The following is a 22,779-nucleotide window of genomic DNA, read 5'->3' on the forward strand; positions in this document are numbered from 1 at the left end:
GCGAGCTGCAGGCGGATTCCCCTGCGGCGGCGGCTGCTGCTCCCCCCAGACACCTCAGCCCTGTGCAGCTGAAGAGCCGAGCTGCCTGAGCGCTACCGGCTTCACGGTTTGCCGGGCAGCCCCCAGACCTCCAGACCCTGCGCCCCCGGCCAGGCGCTTCCCCAGCGCAGCCGGAGCCCGGGAGGGGAAGCGCCTGGCCGGGGGCGCAGGGTCTGGAGGCCGCCCAGCAAACCGTGAAGCCGGTAGCGCTCGGGCAGCTGTTTCGCGTGGGTGGGAGGGAGGAGGGGGAATGCAGGGTACTCAGGGGAGGGGGCGGAGTTGGGGCGGGGACAGGGGTGGGGAAGGGGCGGGGACAGGGCCCTGTGGAGTGTCCTCTTTTTTTAATGTTTAAATATGGTAACCCTATATAATATAGGAGGAGGATGAAGAAAAAAAGAATGAAAATGGGGCGGGGGGAGATAAGAGAGAATGTTCTTTTTCTTGTCTGGGTCCCAATGAGGGGCCCCAAAAATGAAGCTGAGCACAGGGCACCACTAACTTTAAATCCGCCACTGCCCCTCGCCCTTCCCACAGCATCAGCGCAAGCTACAGGCAGCCGCCAGCAGGAGCCCTGTTTCCGTGGCGGGGGCGGCCGAGAGGGGCCCTGAGCTTTCCGCAGAGCCTGCGGCTGGTCCCTCACCTCTGCTCCCGGAGGGTGGGGCTAGGGGTCGGGTCCCCCGGGCCTCCCATTTGCCCCCGCCCTGCTGGCTGGGCCGGGCGGGTGGCGTCGCTCCCGACACTGGGTGGCGCTGCAGCCCCGCTCTCCCGGCTCCGAGGAGCCAGAGCGATTCCTCCGCAGCGTCTCCGCCCCCCGCCATGGCCGACGTGGAGGACGGAGACGAGCCGGGCGCCCCCCACTCGCACCCGGGCTCCTCGGGCGCCAAGGCGGGCGCTGCCGACAAGATGTTCTCGCTGAAGAAGTGGAACGCGGTGGCCATGTGGAGCTGGGACGTGGAGTGCGACACCTGCGCCATTTGCCGGGTACAGGTCATGGGTAAGCGCCGACGGGCCGCGGCCTTCCCCCCGCCCTGGGCGGAGCCCCGCACCCCCTCACTGTCCCTCCCCATACCGCGGCCAGAGCCCCACATCCTGGGGGGAGGGGCCTGTATCTCCTCACTCCCCCCCCCCCCACGCGGGGCGAGCCCGGGGCCCCGGGGGACCCTATATCTCCTCACTACTGTTCCCCGCGGCCAGAGCCCCACATCCGGGGGGCCTGAATCTCCTCACTGCCTGCCTGCCTCCCTCCACAGGCAAAACCGGGGTTTCTGTTGGAGCTTGTACATACTGGGTTCCTTCTTTCCCACACGGACCTGTTTGCTGGGATGATACCAAGGCCATTTATGTAGTGCCTAATGCCCTACCTCTGTATTTGTACCACGTCCTAGCAGTAATTGCACAAAGGATCCTGTGCTGGTACCAATGGGTGACATAGTTCTATGTGTGTTTGTACCAGAAATAAATAATCAGAGGCTTCACTTAAGCAATCAGCTTTATCCTGTAATATTCATACAGTTCTTTATTTCCTTGAAATAAACTCTAGTTGGTTGACCTAGCCCAGCAGCTCTCATGTAATGAGGGGACACGGAATAAACCAGCCTCTGTAGGTTACCATGTGGTGACTGACCATAGCCTATGGTGCCATAGATGTGGTGGTGGGTCCTAATAGGTGATCCTCCTTAACTAGCCAAACAGAAGCTTCATGGCTTAAATTGGATCACTTACTGGAGTCCTTCATCTCTGTGCAACTACTTCACCATGCTGAAACTTTGTCTGTGGTCTGCTCTTCTCTTGCTACATTTCACCAGGAAATGGTTGCTCTTCAAGGGTGATGTCTAGTGTATTCTTTGTGTTATCTGTTAATTATGTCTTGCAAACCACTCTTGCATAAATGAAAGGTCGCATTATTGCATTAGCTAAAAATCATTATCACTATATTTGTACAAATCTCCCCAACTGATTACAAATATTAACACTTATCCAAAAAAAGGTTCTTATACCCACTTGTCAGATGTTACCTGAGTATCTCCTTCCCAGTAATATTGCTGCAGCTGTACTTTGGCTGAAAACAATGTTTAAAAGTAGCTTAAATTGTACCGATTAAGACATTGACAGCATAGCAATTACATATAATTATGATGACCTAAATACATTAAAAAGTGTGAATTTTTATTGCTGTTTCAGATTGGATAGCTCAGGGAGTTAATAATTGGAGACACACAGCCTTTTCATCTCTAGGTCACGGTACAAATGCAGCTTGGGTAAGGAGTAATCCAAGTTACCATTTTATGTCTAGTCAGTGTTCTGCATGATACAAATATGGTTTCTGTCCAATTCCCAGGAGGTGGGTATTCAAATTACAAAACCCACTACAGTTGGCACACATTGGCAGTTTCAGTAGAATGGCCAAGGACAGAATGAATAAGGAAACTGAACTGTCTTTTGTGTTGTAGAGACAGAATCTCCAGAAAATAAAGAAGATACTTAACACTTTTATATAGTGCTTTTCATCTATGAATTTCAAAGTGTTTTACAAAAATGGATAAGAAACCCCTTTTATGGGAAACTGAGGTTAAGTGACTTGCCCAAAATCATTCTTCCACTGTTCTGGGGAGCAAAAGATTGAGAATCCAATCTGAGTGCCCACCAGTGGTGAGCTGGAGCCGGTTCACACCGGTTCGCGCGAACCGGTTGTTAAATTTAGAAGCTGGTTTAGAACCGGTTGTTAAAGGGGTGAGCAAACTATGTGGCCCGCAGGACTATCCTGTCCGGCCCACCTGAGCTCCCGGCTGGGGAGGCTCCCCCGGCCCCTCCCCCGCCTTCCCCTCTCTCGCAGAGCCTCAGCGTGCCGTGCCGCGCCGCCGGCACCAGCGCTCTGGACCGCTCCTGGGCAGCTCTGCAGCTCCTGCCTCTTTGAGCGGCATGGTAAGGGGGTGGGGCTGTGAGCTCCAGCGGGCCACGCGGCATCGATACACGCTGCCCTGAGCAGCATGGTAAGGGGGCCGGGCCGGGGCTGGGAGGAGGGGTTGGATAAGGGGCTGGGAGAGGTTGGAGGGGGCGGAGGTTCTGGGGGGGCGGTCAGGGGGATGGGGAATGGGGGGGGGGTTGGGTAGGCGTGGGAGTTCCAGGGGTCTGTCGGGGTGGTGGTGGATGGGGTCGGGGCAGTCAGGGGACAGGGAGCGGGGTGAGTTGGGTGGGGTCCTGGGGGGGCAGTTAGGGGTGGGGGGGGTCTCAGGAGGGGGTGGTCAGGGGACAAGGAGCGGGGGGGGTTGATGGGTTGCGGGTTCTGAGGGGGACAGTTGGGGGTAGGACGTGGGTGGGGGTCGGATGGGAGGGGGACAACAGGCTGTTTGGGAGGCACGTGGGGCTTGTACTTACCGGGCAGTTCCCTGGCGGGTCCTTCACTCACTCCGGGTCTTTGGCGGCACTGAAGGACCCACCGCTGAAGTGCTGCCGAAAACCCGGAGCAAGTGAAGACCTCTCCCTCTCCCCTCCCCCCCCCCCCCCTCCCCCCCCCCCCGCCGCCGCTGAAGATCCGGTAGGGAACCGGTTATTAGGATTTTGGGAGCTCATCACTGGTGCCTACCATGGCAATATCGGACATAACTAGCCCAGCCATTTCTCATATATTTTTGTTTGTGTCTAGAACAGTCTTTTGAGCTGGGAGAATTTATGAGCATACTAGAGGAAGAAAGACTTTAGAGCAGAATGAAGTAGTAGCCCCAACCCCCAGCCCTGATCCCTCTCCCGCCCTCCAAACCCCTCAGTCCCAGCCCTCTTGCACCCCCAAACCCTCAGCCCCACCCCAGAACCCGCACCCCCAGCTGAAGCCTTCACCCCCTCCCACACCCCAACCCCTAATTTTGTGAGCATTCATGGCCCGCCATACAATTTCCATACCCAGATGTCGCCCTGTGTTATTGTGTCCTTCCCCTGCCTGTTTGTTGTATTTCCTGTCTTAGGCAGGAAATAATAAAAGAATAAATAAATGAGTGAAACTCCTGATTGTCTACTAAAGGAAGAGCTACTCTCCTCTGTCTCATTTGGGGAAACATTGCTGCCTCAGCATTCCCATTCTCTTTGCTGTTTGATGACTGACTAGGTGAGGAATCTGAAGTGGGAGCAGCAGTAAGCGCTTACATAGTGTGGAGCAGCAGCTGATGTACTACTCCAACTGGGAGTCCCATATCCTTATTCCTTTCTGTCCCCTACAAGATTAGACACCATTTAAAAAATATGTATTATATGTCCTCATTGGTCTCTTTACTTACATTGCACAACTAATAAATGATCTAAAAATATAGGGTGTGGGTGTGTGTTTTATATTCTGGTGAAGTTTAAGGTACTCATCAAGTAAAATTGCTGTGTAAAAATGGTGGTGTGGGGCAGGGTTTGATGGGAGGCTGAAAAACAATAGAATTGTGAATGATTTCCTTAAAAGGAGATGCTGACATCTGAAAAACAAATTCCTGAAGTTGGGGGTTGCGTGTGAGTGCTCTTATTTAATTTTTAATCTGCTTGAGTGGATTTGGCAGAAGTCTCCCAATGGTCACATATACAAAAAGGAGATTTTTTTTTGCAGCAGAGCTTGTGAAAATGTCCAAACAAAATGGAGGGTGTGAAGAGCTTGTCTTACAGTTTCCAGTTCTTTTTACCTCCTGAAAAGAAATATTTTTCTTTTGGTATGCATAGTGCTTGTATTTTAATTTCCTTTTTATCTAATAAATACAGTTGAACTAGATGGCAGAATTCGAGCTTTTACCTTTATAAATATGTTCCATGGTTTATATTTCCATTAGAAAAGCCAGTTTTAAGAATTGTATTCTGAGCATCAAATTGAGTTTTGTTCATGTTTACTTTTAGATGCCTGTCTTAGATGTCAAGCTGAAAACAAACAAGAAGATTGTGTTGGTATGTAGTGATTTCATTCTCATGTTTTTCAGCAAAGGCTTTTTCTCAGTGGGGTGCTTTTTAAAGTTTGAAGATAATACTAATTTTATTAATGCGCAAAAATAAAACGTACAGCAATACTAATGTAAAAAGACACACTGTCATAGAAAAGTACTTGACTGAGCAAATCTGCAACTAGTCATTTATATATGTGTTTGTGACTGGGAAGAACTAGTTATATAATTCAGGACAGACTACTGTAGACATTTGAGTTAGATAGGAAATACCTACTATCTCTTCCTTTAAGATAGATGCTAGAAGATATAACAGAAGAACTTCACTGAAACATGCAAGTGTGGAATAAAATTTTGTCTAGGTTATGAAGACATGGAATATATTTGATCGTCTTTTCCTCATCTAAGATTTTTGAGGTTTCAAAGATGTTATTTGTTATTGTTTTGTTAATCTGCTTTTCAGTTGGAAAAGTGTAGCCCTAAGCATTATATCAGATTTTTTATGTGATATGTAGACATTCAAACATTTTTTTAACTTGGAAGTATTATAAATAGTATAGTTATACTACTCTGTTAATTGAACTTGTAAAATCAATTATGGACATTTCCACCTCTTTGCTGTTTCCTTTATAAAACATATAATCTCAGTTAATTCAATAGTATTATTTTAGTTGATCATCTTATTGTCTATAAAAGAAATTACCACTTCCACATTCCATGGTTGTCCTGTTAGGTCTCCCATTTAAAGACAGATATGAAAGAGAAAAAATACAAAACTTACAACAGTCCTGTGAATAGTGCCTTTGTCTACAATCACTGCTAATGAAAACTAGAAAAAAAAAAGCAACTAGTACAATGCAGAATTAGTCCAGTTTGGTATATTTAAATGATTATGGCCTTTGAACAACCTCTGATGTAGCTGAGAGCCCATTTTAAATGCTTATGTACTAGTATCCTATATTATTTTATTTATCATGTATCGTAACTTTGAACTTTAAAAATTCAAATAAAATGTTAATTAGAATTTGTTCATATGCCCTTAAACCTTTTGCACATGATGGAAAATCAACACTGAAACAATACACTAACTATACCTAATTAATGAACCAGTAAAAAGTAAGATAGAATTTAGCCAGGCTGTGGAAGTTTCCAAACCACTCACAGGCTTCCCTCGTCCCTCAGTAATGTTCATAGTATTATGTATTATTTATATAGTGCACAGCACCGTGCTAAGCATTCTACAGATGTGTAAGAATATGAAAGTATGGGTATATGTCTCTTGAATTAGAAATAAATGGGTAGACATGTTTTTAGTGGCTAGTGTGTGAGACATAACCCTGTAGAACACAATATTCTATTTATGGAAAATACTATCAAACCATTAACACTTATCTAGTCTAAATCAATAAATCATTATAATGTATTATTGCCCCAAATATCTTATAACCCTCTATTTGCTGTAAAAATCTGAGTTATATTGTTAGTACTCTTTATTGTGAATGTAGTTTGTACGTCTATATTAAACAGTGTAACTGGAACATATCAAATATTTTTCTTTTCTTTCAGTTGTCTGGGGAGAATGTAATCATTCCTTCCACAATTGCTGCATGTCCCTATGGGTGAAACAGAACAATCGCTGTCCCCTCTGTCAACAGGACTGGGTGGTCCAGAGAATAGGCAAATGAAAACATTGGCAGTTTTTCTGTTGAACTTGTTTGAAGCAATATTGTCTGATGCCATATATCCATATGAAAGGGAGGAACACTCGTGATTCATTCAATTTATATCTATGTTAAAAGAATACTATGGTTTTGTTGTGCTTGAACATGCTCTAATGTGTTGGTGTGCCATTTTCTCTGATCTTATTTCAACATCCTTCCACAGCTAAGGACCATAGGCACCTTAGCTGTGGAAGGATGTTGACCTTAGAGTCTGTCTCTCTCTGTCAGTGTTCTGGTGTAAATTGTATCAACTGCTTAGAAATGCTGTGGTGCCGAAAATACACAATTACAATCTACCTTATGTTTTTGGTAAGGAAATGTAAGAAACCAGTCCATTCAAAAAGAAGGCCTTGTTTATGTCTGATATGCTGTATAATTGATTGAAAAAAAGAAATTCTTGCCATTCAAATAATACTGCATCCACACCAAACCACCATAAATAATTTTGCCTGATAGTGATTTTTTTGACTAAAATAAATAGTGTGTGAAACATTTTTATTGTTGTTTTTTTCCCTCCCTTCCTCTCCCCCTCCTCCCCCCCGGTCCTCATTATGGTAGAAACCTCTTATTTAGGTTTTAGTACAGGCTTGTTTTTGTGATGGCTTAAGAAATCTGACCCTATAGTTAATTGGATATTAATAGCCTTTTCTTTTATAATGATATATACATGGTTTCTCCAACATACAATTTTAAACTTTTACTATGTTAGGATTTTTATTGTAATTTCTAGTAAAAGCAATGGGGGATGTCTTTAATCCAGCATTGGGCCATTTTAATAACCATATTTGAAATTAATTCGCTGGCGATGGGAAAATATTGGTTAGGAACTAGCTGATCATGGATGTATTTTAGATAAATTGAGAACCATATCTATAAATTGTTTCAAAAATATAATTGACAAAATAGATGTTATGAAGAAAGTATATGCTAATTAAACGTAGCAAGACTCTAATGCAGCACATTGTTTCATCTTGTCAGTATAGGTAGTCTATTTGGGAATATGTTTTGTATCCATTTGTCTATTTCATCAGATTGGTAGACTTATATTTTCATGTAATAACAATTGTTGTTTTGCCTTTTGTAATGGGAAGGCTTCATTTGGTTATTTTTCTGTACGGACAACCCTGTTTTAATTTCTGTTTTTCTTACTTATATTTAACTGCTTGTCCTTAATTCTTTTAGTTGTCTTTGCCCTATAATGCCTACAGGAAACACATGGCCTATGAACAAGATTTGAGTGAGTTTTAAATATATGACAAGTTTGAAAAGTCTGTGTTCTGTTAAGATCGTTCTAAACTAGATTTGATAAGCTGATCAGTTGACCAGTCAAATAACATCAATTGACCCTGGCCTATTTGAATGCCCTCATATAGGTGGGTGGCCTACCTTTTTGATTGCATCATGCTGCTGTCTGTTAGCAAGCATACCTATATGTCTTGATCACTCACTTCACTGTATGCTAATGCCACCTGCTGGGGAAAAAGGTGAACTCACTGAAAGTTGAACATCTTGATTGGCTGGAATCTACTAGAACAGACATTGTATATCTTTGTATACCAGGCCATAAATGTACATGGCAATTTACAAAGCACATTACAAAAGTTAAGATGCAGTCCTTGCCTGGAAGAGTTTACAATCTATACCGATTAGACCAGGGGTAGGCAACCTATGGCACATGCGCCAAAGGCGGCACGTGAGCTGATTTTCAGTGGCACTCACACTGCCCCTGTCCTGGCCACTGGTCCGGGGGGCTCTGCATTTTAATTTAATTTTAAAAGAAGCTTCTTAAACATTTTTAAAACCTTAGTTACTTTACATACAACAATAGTTTAGTTATATATTATAGACTTATAGAAAGAGACCTTCTAAAAACATTAAAATGTATTACTGGCACGCGAAACCTTAAATTAGAGTGAATAAATGAAGACTCGGCACACCACTTCTGAAAGGTTGCTGACCCCGGACTAGACAAACATACAGAAATTAACTCAGGCAGGAGAGCAGGGTTCAAACTGATCATTAAATCTCCTCCCCCAACACAAAGAGAGAAGGTGCACAACTTCTTCCTTACTGAATAAAAGTATCACAGCTATTAAACCCCATTCTAATACCTCTCCCACCCTCAACAAAGAAAATAACCCACTTTAAATGCTTATGTAGACGCCCACTCTTCCCCTCTCAACAAAAATCCCCTTCATAGCCGCCCCCCATATACGCACACAAATTCCCAGTCAATCCTTGATGATAAATTCTTAGCACTTGTAGTGCTTTTTCATTTTCAAAGCCATTTACAAACAGCTAAGGACAAGATTCAGCAAAGTGCAGGGCCGGGGAAAATGAGAGTGCTCAGTATCTCATGTGATTAGTTCCTAGTTAAAGAGTTCTCTTTCTTTAGAGGAGGCTTTCCAAAGTGAAGAACTTTAGACCTGGCCTACTCTTAAAATTTAGATCGACGTAACTACAGTGGTCAGGAGTATGAAAAATCCACATCCCGGGCATCCTACCTATGCTGACCTAACCCCCCAAGGCAGACCCAGCTAGGTGGATAGAAGCATGCTTCCGTCACCCTAGCTGCCATAAGGTGGGGACAGGGTGTTCCTACAGCAATGGGAAAAACCCCTTCCCTCACTGCAGGCTGCATCTACAATTGGGTGATGCTAGCATAACTACGGCACTGTATCTCTGCTGCTAGAGTCCCTGTAGCATAGACGTGGTCTTAATCTCCTGCATTAGTTATGGCCCACCCGGTAAGGTGCCACATTATTGCTTTAATCTTTTTAAAAGAAACTGCAGACGTAAGTTCTAACTTCCATGTCAGAGATTTATGGAGCTGTGCAGTGATTTGCTGTGCAGCGCACACTTCAATCAAACCTCTTTTCCAAACTTGCTTTCTCTCAAAAAGGGGAAAAAACTGAATCATTAAACACAAAAACCACCAACTGCCACCCAGAACTAGATGGCTTCACTTTTAGAGCCACATGCTGAAGTGGGTCAATGCAACATTTCGCCTGGCCTTGTCTCTTCTTTATAGCTAAGCACCTCAGGCACTTGTGAACTTAACTAGAACAAGTGGCAAAGGTCTTGCTTTTGTGACTGTGGGGCTTGGTGGAAAGGCAAATCCTGTTGTCCTGAAGTCAGGGTGTAACTTTGCTGCTGTCTTAGCTGTATGCCTGCGTTTGGGAAAGCTTTTAGAACACAGTTTTCTGTACATTTCTTCACTGGAACATTGGTCTTTTTCCCACTCTAGTGAGCGTCTGTAGAAAAGAGTAAAAGGAAATAGGATTACCCCATTAATTAAAACTGGTCCTCAGCTAGCAGCAGTGTGCAGCATGTGGCCAACAGGAGGGAGGAGAGGAAAATGGACAGAGCAAATAATACCACACAATGGCATCTCTGTGTAGGTAAGGGAATTTCCAGTGGGTTCTCATTAATGTTATGGCTGGGAGGGCTTGTTAATGTACAGTAACTCCTCGCTTAACGTTGTAGTTATGTTCCTGAAAAATGCGACTTTAAGCGAAACGATGTTAAGCGAATCCAATTTTCCAATAAGAATTAATGTAAATGGGTGGGGGGTTATGCTCCTGGGAAATTTTTTTCACCGTGCAAAAGACTATATATATATATATATATATATATGCAGTATACGTTTTAAACAATTTAATACTGTACACAGCAATGATGATTGTGAAGCTTGGTTGAGGTGGTGAAGTCAGAGGGTGGGATATTTCCCAGGGAATGCCTTACTGCTAAGTGATGAAATAGCTAAGCCCTCAAGGGTTAACACATTGTTGTTAATGTAGCCTCACACTCTACAAGGCAGCACAAATGGAGGGAGGGGAGACAGCATTGCAGACAGAGACACACATCCTGTGTGTGTGGAGAGTGAGAGAGAGATGCGCATTGCCCCTTTAAGTACTCTGACCCCACGCTAAGTACATTGCCTTTTTAAATAGATCCTCAAGTTGAGACAGCAGCTGCTGCAAGCAAGCTCCGTCCCGTCCTGAGCCCTGTCGTGCCCCCCCCCCCGCTCTATGGAGATGGGGCAGGAGCAGGGGGGAGTGGGACACCCTGACATTAGCCCCCTTCTTCCCCCCTCCCCCCCACACAGCAAGCAGGAGGCTCCCGGGAGCAGCTCCAAGGCAGAGGGCAGGAGCAGCACATGGCAATGGGGGGGAGGGACAGCTGAACTGCCGGCAATTGATAGCCTGCTGGATGGCTGCCGCACAGGGAACTTAGGGGAGCTGAGCAGGGGCTACCGGTCCACCCTGGTTTCAGGCCCCCACCAGCTAGCTCCAATGGGCTGCTCTTTCTGCAAGCAGTGGACAAAGCAGGCGGCTGCCAAACAACATTATAAAGGAGCATTGCGCAACATTAAACGAGCATGTTCCCTATCTGATCTTCAACGTAACAAGGAAACAACATTAACCAGGATGACTTTAAGTGAGGAGTTACTTTATCTCTTTACTTGAGTGGAAAATTTTATATACTAAGGGGAAAAGGCATTTGTATTACAGGATAATAACTCAGTAAAATAAACACTCTTTGTTAGGGGAGACCCAACAATTTTTTCTTTTCAGATTTTTAATGGATTTAATATTTCCAGTTTAATAATAGTATCTTTGAAGATTGACAGTTTAAGTGTTTTTCTTGATGAAATAACTTCATCAGTCTTTTATTTCATCAGTCTCATCTCATAGAAAAGACTGCTTGTATTGAGGATGCAAAATTACAAATTTAAGCACAAATAACCTTGAAGATTTGATCACTTTATATAATTACTCACCAAAAAACTACATTGCAATCTTAATAATGTTCTGTTAGTCAAGAAGTCAAAAGTTAGAAAATACCAGAATTAATGGTGTTTATGTAACATTAATTTGGCCCCCTTGTGCATATGTATTATGATACATTCTTTAATTACGTGATCGCATACTATTTTTTCCCACAGGACCCTTGCCTCATTCAGGTCACAAGATGGATATTAGGACTTAATGAGCAACTGTTCAAAATTTGGTTTTCTGCTCATTGTTCAATGTATGCCCCTAGGTCTTATTTATTATACACTATTCAAACCCTGCTCCTGAAGATACAAAAGCCCATGAGAAAATTAATAATTCTGTGGTGCTCATCACTATAGTATCTGAGTGTTTGTTTATTTTCCCAATTCCCTATTCATATTTTACATGCATGAAGATTCAGGTCAAAAGTATCTGTAATTTTGAGTACCCAAATGGAGACACCAGTGACCTGATTTTTCAGAGTCTTTATTGTGCTCCTATACAATCAGTTGCGGCTGTGACTGTTCAGCACTTCTACAAATCAATCCTCATGTGCTTCCGTTGGATACTCCGAAAATGAAGAACCCAGTATTAGTAATCACCTGTGAAAAGTTTTTGGTTTAAGCAACTTGAGTAGCCTCACATAGCAATTCTGTGGCAGAGGCAGAAATAGCGATCCAATTCGAGAAGGCAACATTCAAATACCTTAACCATGAAACCATCCTTTCTTTCCCTTCAATCTCCTGCCTCATTCATTATACACCATCCAACTTCTGCAACAAATTAAGTGGGGTTCCTACACATAACAGCCTCCTTCTCTACAAATCCTTGGTTCACCTTCAGAGCAGTCCATCCTCTCTACTGAATCAGGCAGGGGTCTTGTGGAAAAATTAGTATGTGATCATGTAATTAAAGACTATGTCATAATGCATATGCAGACTGTTGAATTAAGGCAACTGGTATTTCAAACATTTTCACTGCTTGACTTTGCAACCTTAATAAAGTTTTCAATGTAATTTGTGGGTTTTAGCCAACGAAAGCTTATGCCCAAATAAATTTGTTAGTCTCTAAGGTGCCACAAGGACTCCTCGTTGTTTTTGCTGATACAGACTAAAACGGCTACCACTCTGAAAAAATGTAATTTTAGTGTCTGGAATGTCCTAGGTTTTTTAAAAAAGCAGCCTGAAAAAACAGAAATGCCATTATGTGACATTATATTGACACACACATTTCATCAACAGGGTTGGAACCTTTAGATCCACCACACAGATTTCTGCCAACACTGGTTCTCCACTTGTGAGGTAACTCCCTTCTCTTCATGTGTCAGTATAATAATGCCTGCATCTGTAATTTTCACTCCATGCATCCGAAGAAGTGTTTTTTTTTACCCACAAAAACTTATGCCCAAATAAATCTGTTAGTCTTTAAGGTGCCACCGGACTCCTTGTTGTTTTTGTGGATACAGACTAACACGGCTACCCCCTGATACTTGATACCAGTATAACTAGTATCAGTAGTAGAATGTCATCCTCTGGACCAGCACTAGAAAGAGAGATGGGCATTTTATCAGTGGCTTTCATACATATTTACTGACAGCAGAGGGATGGTGAAACTCCGCGATCTTGGATTCCATACCATTCCCTGGAAGAGTGCGATATAGTGGGCACAAATTCTTCTGTACATTTCCCCTCCTCCTTCTTCCTCCCCGTCCCCCCCCTCCCCCCGGCATGATCCCCACTCCCCATCTCCCTGGGCTCATCTGATTTTTCTCCCCATTATCCCCTGAATCCTTTTCGCTGAAATTTTCCAAAAATAAATTCAGCCTGAGGCAAACACCTGGCATTGAAAACTTCAACCCAACTGGTTGAAGTTTGGCAACTGAAAACAAGGTAGGATGTGGCAGGCAACCTTAAGAAGAGTAATGCTGTCAGCCCTACATGTAGTAATGTACTGAGCAGCCATTCAGTTGTACTTATAGAATGCCACCTTTCACATATATGCAACTGTAAAATGTTGCCTGAATAAATTAAATGTCTGGAGGGCATTTCATAATTTTGAGGTGTATTGCCTTTCCATTTAGTGGAATCTATTGCAAATTCACTTTTTGTCTGTTATGGATAGACTATAAATGTAGGTCAATGCTAAATCCAGGCATTCTGACACTAGACAGAAGGTTCATAATTTTTGTACAGCAAAAGTTGTCATTCAATTACTATTGCATATATTTAGTGTTTAAAGATTCTGTGGAGAATATAGTAGATATGAAAAAGGTATTAAAATTTTCACTTTCAGCTGCATAAGTTAACTTATTCAAAATGCTCAAGATTTTTCTATATAATTTACAGAAGATATTTATGAATATTTAAACACATTGAGTTATACTACTGATAATTTAGGAAGAAGAAAGAGAATTGTCCTTAGTTTCTGTAGAGCTATGAAAGCTAGAGTTTCCTCCACAAACAAACAGGCCCCTTCAGTAAAATGCAAATAACCCTACAATGTTAATATGTGTTACATGTTTGTAGTGTCTATATATATATATACTATATAATATAGTATTTGTGGCAACTCTTTGAAGATTACAATATATGCTAAATTAGTTATGAGGAAACACCTTTCTATTAGAATTTCAAAGTTGCTCATGCATACTATTACTTGTGTGCTTTTCCCCCCCCAATCCTTTGAACTGATTTTATGACATATAAACTTCAACATTTGAGGGGGGGGGGAGAGACAGTGTTCATAAATACACACATTCAATGTCATCTTTCTTTTTTACTTTGAACTTACTAGTTTGAGTCCAATAATAAAATTAAGTCTATGTATCATTCAAATTAACATCAAAATATAAATTGACTTGGAGGCTGTCATGAGTTCTACTCAAAACACCTGTGCCTATGTGGAGCCACATTGATTTCCCATGTCCAAAATTAAAGCCTACTTGCCAGAATGAAATATGCTGATGTCACCAAGCTGTGCCCACTCCTGCTCAGTCTCCAAATAAAATTTTTATTAAAGCTAATGTTAAAATTATATAATACACAGGTTGAGAAAAAAGTGTCTGTACATCTGGGTATAGTGCTTAGATTATCCACAAATACAAAGTTTGTTTTTAAAGTCATAAGATACATATAGTGCATAATCATCAGTAACCCAAATTTAGGTGAGTAAATTTAAGAATACAGTTTAGATATTAGCATCCAAGTATTCGGGTACATCACTCATGAAAAGTTATACAGAGAGTTGGTTGTGGAAAGCACATATATCAGTGAGTGAAGATTGTCCCTCAGTAATTGAGAATTTAGGGTAGGTTGTTCATTTAGAAAATACAATCCATGAGGAAAGTATTTCAGTTACTTTCCCCACTGCGCTTCTCATCCACACTCCAGCTCATCCCTCCTGGTATTGCCAATGTCCGGAGTTGTGCTCTATGTAGATGTCCCTTGACCATCTGATGGCGTCTGACATCATGAGTTGCTGCATCAGCCAAGTGTAGCATTGACTGATTCCGCATTCTCCCAACACTCGCTCGTTAGTGGGGTCCCATATGCCCAAGGCTCCGACGATCAGCACATGTCGGAACTTGGTAACCCTTAGCTCTCAAGGTTTCAGCTAGAGGGGCGTATTTCTCCACCTTTCGAGCTCGGGCATCATGGAAGGCCAGGGTCCTGTTGTTGAAGGGCACTGTGACATCCACCATGATGATCTTCTTTCGGTCCTTGGTGATGACGATGTCCGGTTGCAATTGGCTGTTGGTTCCGGGGATGACGGAGTTACTCTCCTCCCACCTCCCAAATTAACCAATGCTGTTCCTTACCTCAAACACAAATAAAATCAATTAATGCTACCCCTCAGCATACACACAAAATAAATAAATCAGTGTTGCGTTCTGCAATGAATACATTAATGCTGGACCACTTTTCTTCTCCTCCTACCAAAAAAAAAAAAATTCTTATTAATACTGGGCATAGACACCCCAGATGCCTTACCAGTAGTAGAACCCAGACCAACCTCCCCAGCAGTGACCACAGTAGTGCAGCTATGTCTCTGCAGTTTTAGGAAGACTGCACTGGTTACACTTGGTACAAGTTTAGAAGATTATCTTCACAATGAGGGTAAGAGAAAGAAAGATTCCTACTCACCAGTGGCAAGCAGAGCACCATAAAAATATGGGTGTTTCCTTGATCTGCTTCTGCCTTGGGACAGAAACATCCTGCCATTAGGCTCTGGCTCAGGTATCTGGTGCAGAAATGGCAATATTTGCATTGGTAAATTTAGGGATAGATTACTGAAACCTGTTATAGGGTCAACATATCCTGGGATTCTTCTTCTATCATTTAAACAAGTTGTGCTAAGGGGCTAAAGATAGAGTAATTTCATAGCATTTGTCTTTAAGGGATAGCATGGCTCAGGAGGAGTTGCTAATGTGGCCAATTTCAGTGTATCTTGGGCACTCTCCATTCTTTCAGAATGTTTTTTTAGGTTTATTTGCAAGCCACGGGGCCCTGATGCTAGAAGACATACTCTGTCTGGTCGACTTTGGGCTGCAAAAACATTTGTATCCCAGCCAGGCAGGTGACAATCCATGATGGAGGTTTCTTTTTATTATGTGAACGAGATCAATGGTTTAGGTCCATGTGGGCCTGATTTTCAAAACTGCACATGTGCAAATATGTGTCTAATTTGTACTTCCAAAATGCCATGATTCTATATGTAAATTGCATGGCAAAATACCCAGTTTCCATATGCGGTTGTGGTAATTGCATACCACTTTAGGCATGCAACTTCATGTATGCAGTTCTGAAAAACCCACCTTAATATTTATATTACTGCCAATTAAACCAGTCAAATACACACTGAAGGCAAATTAGTAGAACATCAACCTTTAGTAACAGGAATCACGAAAGGGTCTTCATAATCCATTCCCTTCTCTCCTCAACCTCGGTGTAAGGTAGTAGATATGAATAAGGTCTTTTCCAAAGTTAAGGAGGCAATGGCTCCATCTTCCTTAAAACTAGCTATATTTCTTCATAACATCTCTATGAGATTTTCTGATCAAAAAAGTTTAGTTATTTTTATTAGGAGATATACTTTTTGTCTTAATAGACACATGCTAATTTCCTTCTTCGTTTTATCCATCTTTCATTTTGAACCGTGTCTTTTTGTTGTTCTTTGTTTACAGGATTAAGGAAGTCAGCCTGCTTTCCTACATTAACCACTACGTTCACATTTATTACTGTATTTTGTGAAACATCATTTGCATATGTCTACATACATTATTGCTATTAGGGTCAAATGGATCCTCTTCCAGACAGGTATCAATGCCTTCTTATTTGTAGTGAGAAGTCCTTGATGCAGCAAAGCTGCCTCTTTTGGATGTTCATTTAATAGAGAAAATCCTTAAGATGGCTAATTGATCTTGCATTTCTGCTTTTTATGTACTTTCTATGACTTAAGCCATTTCCATAATCATTAAAGCAGCTTTTAAGTTGTCACTGGATACAGAACTTCCATATCTTGACTTAAAATAGTGTGTGTGCTTTACACACAGTCAATCTTGTTTGGAAAAATAGGGGATTTATTAGTTCTGTTTTGAAATTAAAGACAAGAAAGATAATGTATACAAACCCAAATATATGCCTTTATATGTAATGTGACAAAGTTCCTCCTCTATCTTGGTGGGTCCTGCGCTTATTGATGGATTTTCTTGCCTCAGAGATTCACCATGTGGGTTGGGGAACAGCCCAGAGACCTTCCCCTCTGGAAGAACCCACAATCCAGGTCAATTGGGAGGTTTGGGGGGAACCCGGGCCCACTCTCTACTCCGGGTTCCAGCCCAGGGCCCTGTGGACTGCAGCTGTCTATTCCTTATTCTCACCACAGTCCTTTCCTCCTGGTGTCTGATAATGCTTGTGCTCCTCAGTCCTCCAGCAGCACACCCTCTCACTCTCAGCTCCTTGCACCTCTTGCTCCCAGCTCCTCACACTTGCACCACAAACTGAAGTGAGCTCCTTTTAAAACCCAGGTGCCCTGATTAGCCTGCCTTAATTGATTCTAGCAGCTTCTTCTTCTTAATTGGCTCCAGGTGTCCTAATTAGCCTGCCTGCCTGAACTGGTTCTAGCAGGTTCCTGATTACTCTAGTGCAGCCCCTGCTCTGGTCACTCAGGGAACAGAAAACTACTCATCCAGTGACCAGTATATTTGCCCTCTTCCAGACTCCTGTACCCCACTGGTCTGGGTCTGTCACATATCCCTCCCCCCTGCTCAACGCCAAGGGGTTGGGCAGCTTGGGATGCCAGACAGTGCACACGTGACAAGCCATCGGCGTTGCCATGATGGCTCCCTGCTCTGTGTTGCACACGGAACTGGAAAGGTTGGAGGGATAAGAACCATCTGGTCACCCTTGTGTTCTTCTCCTTGTTCCGCTGCATCCATTGAAGAGGGGCATGGTCAGTCACGAGGACAAATCTGCGCCAAGCAGGTAGTAGCGCAATGTTTCCATGGCCCATTTTACAGCGAGGCATTCTCTCTCCACCACTGCATATTTTTGTTCCCTTGGAAGGAGTTTCCGACTGAGGTATAGAATTGGATGTTCCTCCTCCCCGACCATCTGTGATAGAACGGCCCCCAACCCTACTTCCGATGCATCCGTCTGCAGGATAAACTCCTTGGTGAAATCAGGGGCTATCAGTACGGGGTTACTGCAGAGGGCAGTCTGTAGGTCTGTGAATGCTTCCTCTGCTGCGTCAGACCATCTCACCAGATCAGGTCCACGGGCTTTCACTAGGTCTGTCAGGGGGCTTGCCCTTGTGGCAAAGTGGGGGATAAATCGTCGGTAATACCCCACCACACCTAGGAACGCCTGGACTTGTTTCTTGCGACTTGGTCGGGGCCAAGTTTGGATGGCCTCTAACTTGTTCACTTGGGGTTTTACCAAACCTTTTCCCACAATGTAGCCAAGATATTTGGCCTCTGTAAACCCTACAGCGCACTTGGCAGGGTTTGCTGTAAGGCCAGCTCGCCTGAAGGTATCGAGGACTGCCTCCACCTTCTCCAGGTGGGTTTCCCTGTCTGGGGTATGAATGACCACATCGTCCAAGTAGGCAGCAGCATAACTGTTATGCGGGCGTAATAGCTTGTCCATGAGGCGCTGGAAGGTAGCTGGGGCCCCATGTAGTCCAAAAGGGAGGACAGTATATTGAAAAAGACCCTCTGGTGTAGAGAACGCAGTCTTTTCCTTTGCGTCTTCCGCAAGGGGAATCTGCCAGTACCCCTTTGTCAAGTCTAGGGTAGTCAAGTACCGGGCATTACCCAGACGGTCCACTAGCTCATCTATGCGAGGTATGGGGTACGCGTCGAACTGGGATACTTCGTTTAGTCGCCGGAAGTCGTTGCAAAATCTTGTGGTGCCATCAGGTTTGGGCACCAGCACGATTGGGCTGGACCACTGACTGTGGGATTCTTTGATGATCCCCAACTCCAGCATTTTTTTTACTTCTGCTTTTATTTCCTCCCTTTTTGCCGCTGGCACCCGATAGGGCCTCATTATTAATCTGGCCCCAGGGTTCGTGACGATGTGGTGATATGTCTCGGTTGTTCGACCCGGTTTTGTCGAGAACACATCTTGGTTCCGGAAGATCATCTCAGACACCTCATTCTTCTGGTCTGGTGTTAAATCGGGAGACACTCTCACCTGTTTGGAAGGCTTGTTTTCCTGGGTTAGGTCTTTTTGGACCGTTGTGCATGCCTCTTGTGCATGCCAGGGTTTCAGAAGGTTAACGTGATAAATCTGTTCTTGCTTTCTGCATCCTGGCTGCCGCACCTTGTAGGTTACTTCCCCCACGGGTTCAACCACCTCATAGGGCCCCTGCCATTGGGCCAGAAGCTTGCTTTCTGCCGTGGGTACCAACACCATAACCCGATCCCCTGGTTGGAACTGTCGCACTTTTGCCTGGCGATTGTAATGGGTTCGCTGGGCCTCCTGTGCCTTCTCCAAATGTTCCCGTACAGTAGGGGTAACCCAGGCTATCCGGTCTCGCATCTGCATTACATTCTCTATTATATTTCTCCCCTCATTGGGTTCCTCTTCCCAGATCTCTTTGGCGATATCTAGTATGCCACGGGGGTGACGCCCGTATAATAACTCGAAGGGGAAAAACCCAGTTGAGGCCTGAGGTACCTCCCGGATAGCGAACATCAGGTAGGGTAGTAGGGTGTCCCAATCCTTTCCGTCCCGACTTACCACCTTCCTTATCATAGCCTTGAGGGTTCGGTTAAACCTTTCTACCAACCCATCAGTCTGCGGATGGTAGACCGAAGTCCTCAGGGTATGTATATGGAGCAACGTACAGAGGTCCTTCATTAGCTTCGACATAAATGGGGTTCCTTGGTCGGTTAATATCTCCTTCGGTAGCCCCATTCGGGCAAAGATCCCCACCAGCTCTTTGGCTATAGTTTTAGAGGCCGTGTTCCGCAGGGGGATGGCTTCTGGGTAGCGAGTAGCATAGTCCAAAACAACAAGTATATATTGGTGGCCCCAAGCCGTCTTCTCCAGGGGTCCCACTACGTCCATGGCTATTCACTCAAAGGGGACCTCTATGATGGGAAGGGGTACTAAAGGTGCCCTCAAGTGGGGACGGGGACTGTGCAGCTGACACTCCGGGCAGGAGGCACAGTACCTCTGCACTTCTTCATGTACTCCGGGACAGAAGAACAGTCGTAGGACTCGTGCCAGGGTCTTCTCTACCCCCAAATGCCCCCCAAAAAGATGACTATGAGCAAGACTTAATACAGCGTTCTGGTGTTTTTGAGGTACTAGGATCTGCTGTACCTTCTGCCCCTGTACTGGTGCAACCCGGTATAAGAGATCCTTCTTCATTATGAAGTAGGGTCCTGGTCCCTGGGTTTTCCCTTCCACGGGGACCCCATCTATTTCAGTCACCTCCTTCCTAATGTTGTCATACCTTGGGTCTTCTGCTTGGTCCCGTCCAAAATTTCCTCTCCCGGGGCTAATCTGCCCAAGATCTAGGGGCCCAGTCTCTGTTGCCTCTACTGGTTCAGAAGCATTAGGGTGGGGGTCAGACTCAGGTGCTTCTCCCTCCTGCGTGGCCTCCTTTTCAGCGGCGCGGGTCTGCCTACCTACAAGAGCGACCCTCTGGCTTTGGGTCAGTATTCGGGTTCCCAAGGCCTTAGCTGCCCTTCTTTCCCTTTTTGTCTTTCTACCCTGTCTGGGAGTGGAGAACAAATCTGGGGATATTTCAGAGAAGATTGGGGGTTGACAGTCTGCTGTGGATGCCTCTCCAATTTTAGGGTCCCCATCTTTCTCCAATCCCCCTACTGGGAGTAAGTTTCCAAACCCTGGGAAGTCCCTCCCTATGAGCACCGGGTATGGGAGTTTAGGGACTACACCTACTGCTACCTCAGTAGTGTTCCCTTGGATCTCGATTTTTACTGGGATGGTGGGGTAGTAACTAACTGTCCCATGGACCCATGTTATCCCTGTACGTTGACTACGCTTCACGAGCTTCCCTGAGATAAGCGTGATAGCACTCCCCGAATCAACCAGTGCCGTGGTCCCTATCCCATTTAGTTTCACTGGTCTGGTATACATATGTGGGGTTAGTGAGACCCCCACAAGGTGGATTAGGGAGCATGGAGCTGCCCAGTTCCCCAGGTTACACTGCATAGGTTCCTCAGCATTGGGACACTGTGCAGCTATGTGTCCCCACTCCCTGCAGGCATAACATCTGTATGGAGCCCTAGGCGTTCCCCGGTCTCTTGGTTTGGGCAGTCCAACATCACGATCCTCTTCTCCCTCAGTGCTCCGACTCTTTGTGGCCTCTGATGGGCCTTCAGCCTCTCTCTTTTTCCACCTGGGCCCTCCTGGTGGCCCAGTCACCCGAACTTTAGGGCTTGGTGCTGCTAGTTTAACCCGGGGTGCCTCTTCCTTAACTGGTCGGGTCAGCTCCCTCGCTGTCCTTCGCCTCTCTACCAGGGCGACAACCTCGTCATAGGTGGAGGGTTCGTTCTGGCTTACCCAGGCACGAAGGTCTGGTGGTAGTCCCCTCATGTATCGGTCGATGACCAGAACCGCTAGTATCTCTTCTGGACTCCGGGACTCTGTTTGCAACCACTTTCATGTGAGATGGATGAGGTCATACAATTGGGACCGCGGGGTTTTGTCTTCCTGGTACCTCCAACCGTGACACTGCTGGGCCCGCACTGCTGTCGTTACCCCAGATCTGGCCAGGATCTCTGCTTTCAGCTGGGGGTAGTCTGCCGCAGCCTCTTCAGGCAGATCATGGTAGGCCTTCTGGGCCTCCCCATACAGGAATGGGGCAAGGATGCCAGACCACTGATCTCGAGGCCAGGCCTCCCGTAGGGCTGTCCTCTCAAAGGCCAGAAGGTATGCCTCTACATCATCCTCCCATGTCATTTTCTGCAGCCAATGGCTGGCCCGTATGAGCTGCGTCCCATCATGGCCGCGATTCAGCTCTGTAAGGGACTTTACCTGGTTTACCAGTTCCCGCAACGTAGCTCGGTGTTGAGCAGCCTGGTCCATCAGCAGGCGATTAGTCTCTTGCTGCAGCCGCACTGCCTCCTGTTGGGCGGCTGCCTGGACACGGGTAGCCTCCTGCTGGGCCGCCGTAGCTTGTATCAGTGCCCGCACTACGTCATCCATTGTGGTGGGGAAAAAAATAAACCATCTCCCTTTTTTGTTGTTGTTGTTTGTTTGTTTGTTTTAAATCACCCTCCTTCTTCCGCCGTGCTGGGTACCCCAAAGATCCCACTGCTGACACCAGTATGACAAAGTTCCTCTTCTATCTTGGTGGGTCCTGCGCTTATTGACGGATTTTCTTGCCTCAGAGATTCACCATGTGGGTTGGGGAACAGCCCAGAGACCTTCCCCTCTGGAAGAACCCACAATCCAGGTCAATTGGGAGGTTTGGGGGGAACCCGGGCCCACCCTCTACTCCGGGTTCCAGCCCAGGGCCCTGTGGACTGCAGCTGTCTATAGTGCCTCCTGTAACAGCTGCATGACAGCTACAACTCCCTGGGCTACTTCCCCATGGCCTCCTCCAAACACCTTCCTTATTCTCACCACAGGACCTTCCTCCTGGTGTCTGATAACGCTTGTGCTCCTCAGTCCTCCAGCAGCACACCCTCTCACTCTCAGCTCCTTGCACCTCTTGCTCCCAGCTCCTCACACTTGCACCACAAACTGAAGTGAGCTCCTTTTAAAACCCAGGTGCCCTGATTAGCCTGCCTTAATTGATTCTAGCAGCTTCTTCTTAATTGGCTCCAGGTGTCCTAATTAGCCTGCCTGCCTGCCTGAACTG

General features: G+C 45.1%; 1 protein-coding gene across 3 annotated transcripts; it reads left to right on the plus strand.

Moving 5' to 3' along the window:
* The first annotated feature begins 845 nt into the window (after positions 1-845).
* Positions 846-7,154, plus strand: RNF7 (ring finger protein 7). Of its 3 annotated transcripts, none has more exons than XM_065410696.1 (3): positions 846-1,033; positions 4,900-4,947; positions 6,507-7,154. In XM_065410696.1, exons 1-3 carry the CDS (start codon positions 856-858, stop codon positions 6,623-6,625), a joined length of 345 nt encoding a protein of 114 aa, XP_065266768.1. In that variant the 5' UTR covers positions 846-855; the 3' UTR covers positions 6,626-7,154. The 3 variants fall into 3 exon arrangements, with proteins under 3 accessions (XP_065266768.1, XP_065266769.1, XP_065266770.1); XM_065410697.1 differs by having other exon boundaries at positions 846-1,020; XM_065410698.1 differs by lacking the exon at positions 6,507-7,154 and adding an exon at positions 4,619-4,718 and having other exon boundaries at positions 4,900-4,917.
* The last annotated feature ends 15,625 nt before the right edge of the window (positions 7,155-22,779 follow it).

This window comes from Emys orbicularis, chromosome 9 (genome assembly GCF_028017835.1).
Source record: "Emys orbicularis isolate rEmyOrb1 chromosome 9, rEmyOrb1.hap1, whole genome shotgun sequence".
NCBI classification, from domain to species: Eukaryota; Metazoa; Chordata; order Testudines; family Emydidae; genus Emys; species Emys orbicularis.

Excerpts from the sequence above, each read along its gene's own strand:
- RNF7 (XM_065410696.1), top strand. The coding sequence starts at position 856 with ATGGCCGACGTGGAGGACGGAGACGAGCCGGGCGCCCCCCACTCGCAC. Across the intron at positions 1,034-4,899 it reads TTGCCGGGTACAGGTCATGG|ATGCCTGTCTTAGATGTCAA; the intron begins GTAAGCGCCGAC and ends GTTTACTTTTAG. Across the intron at positions 4,948-6,506 it reads CAAACAAGAAGATTGTGTTG|TTGTCTGGGGAGAATGTAAT; the intron begins GTATGTAGTGAT and ends CTTTTCTTTCAG.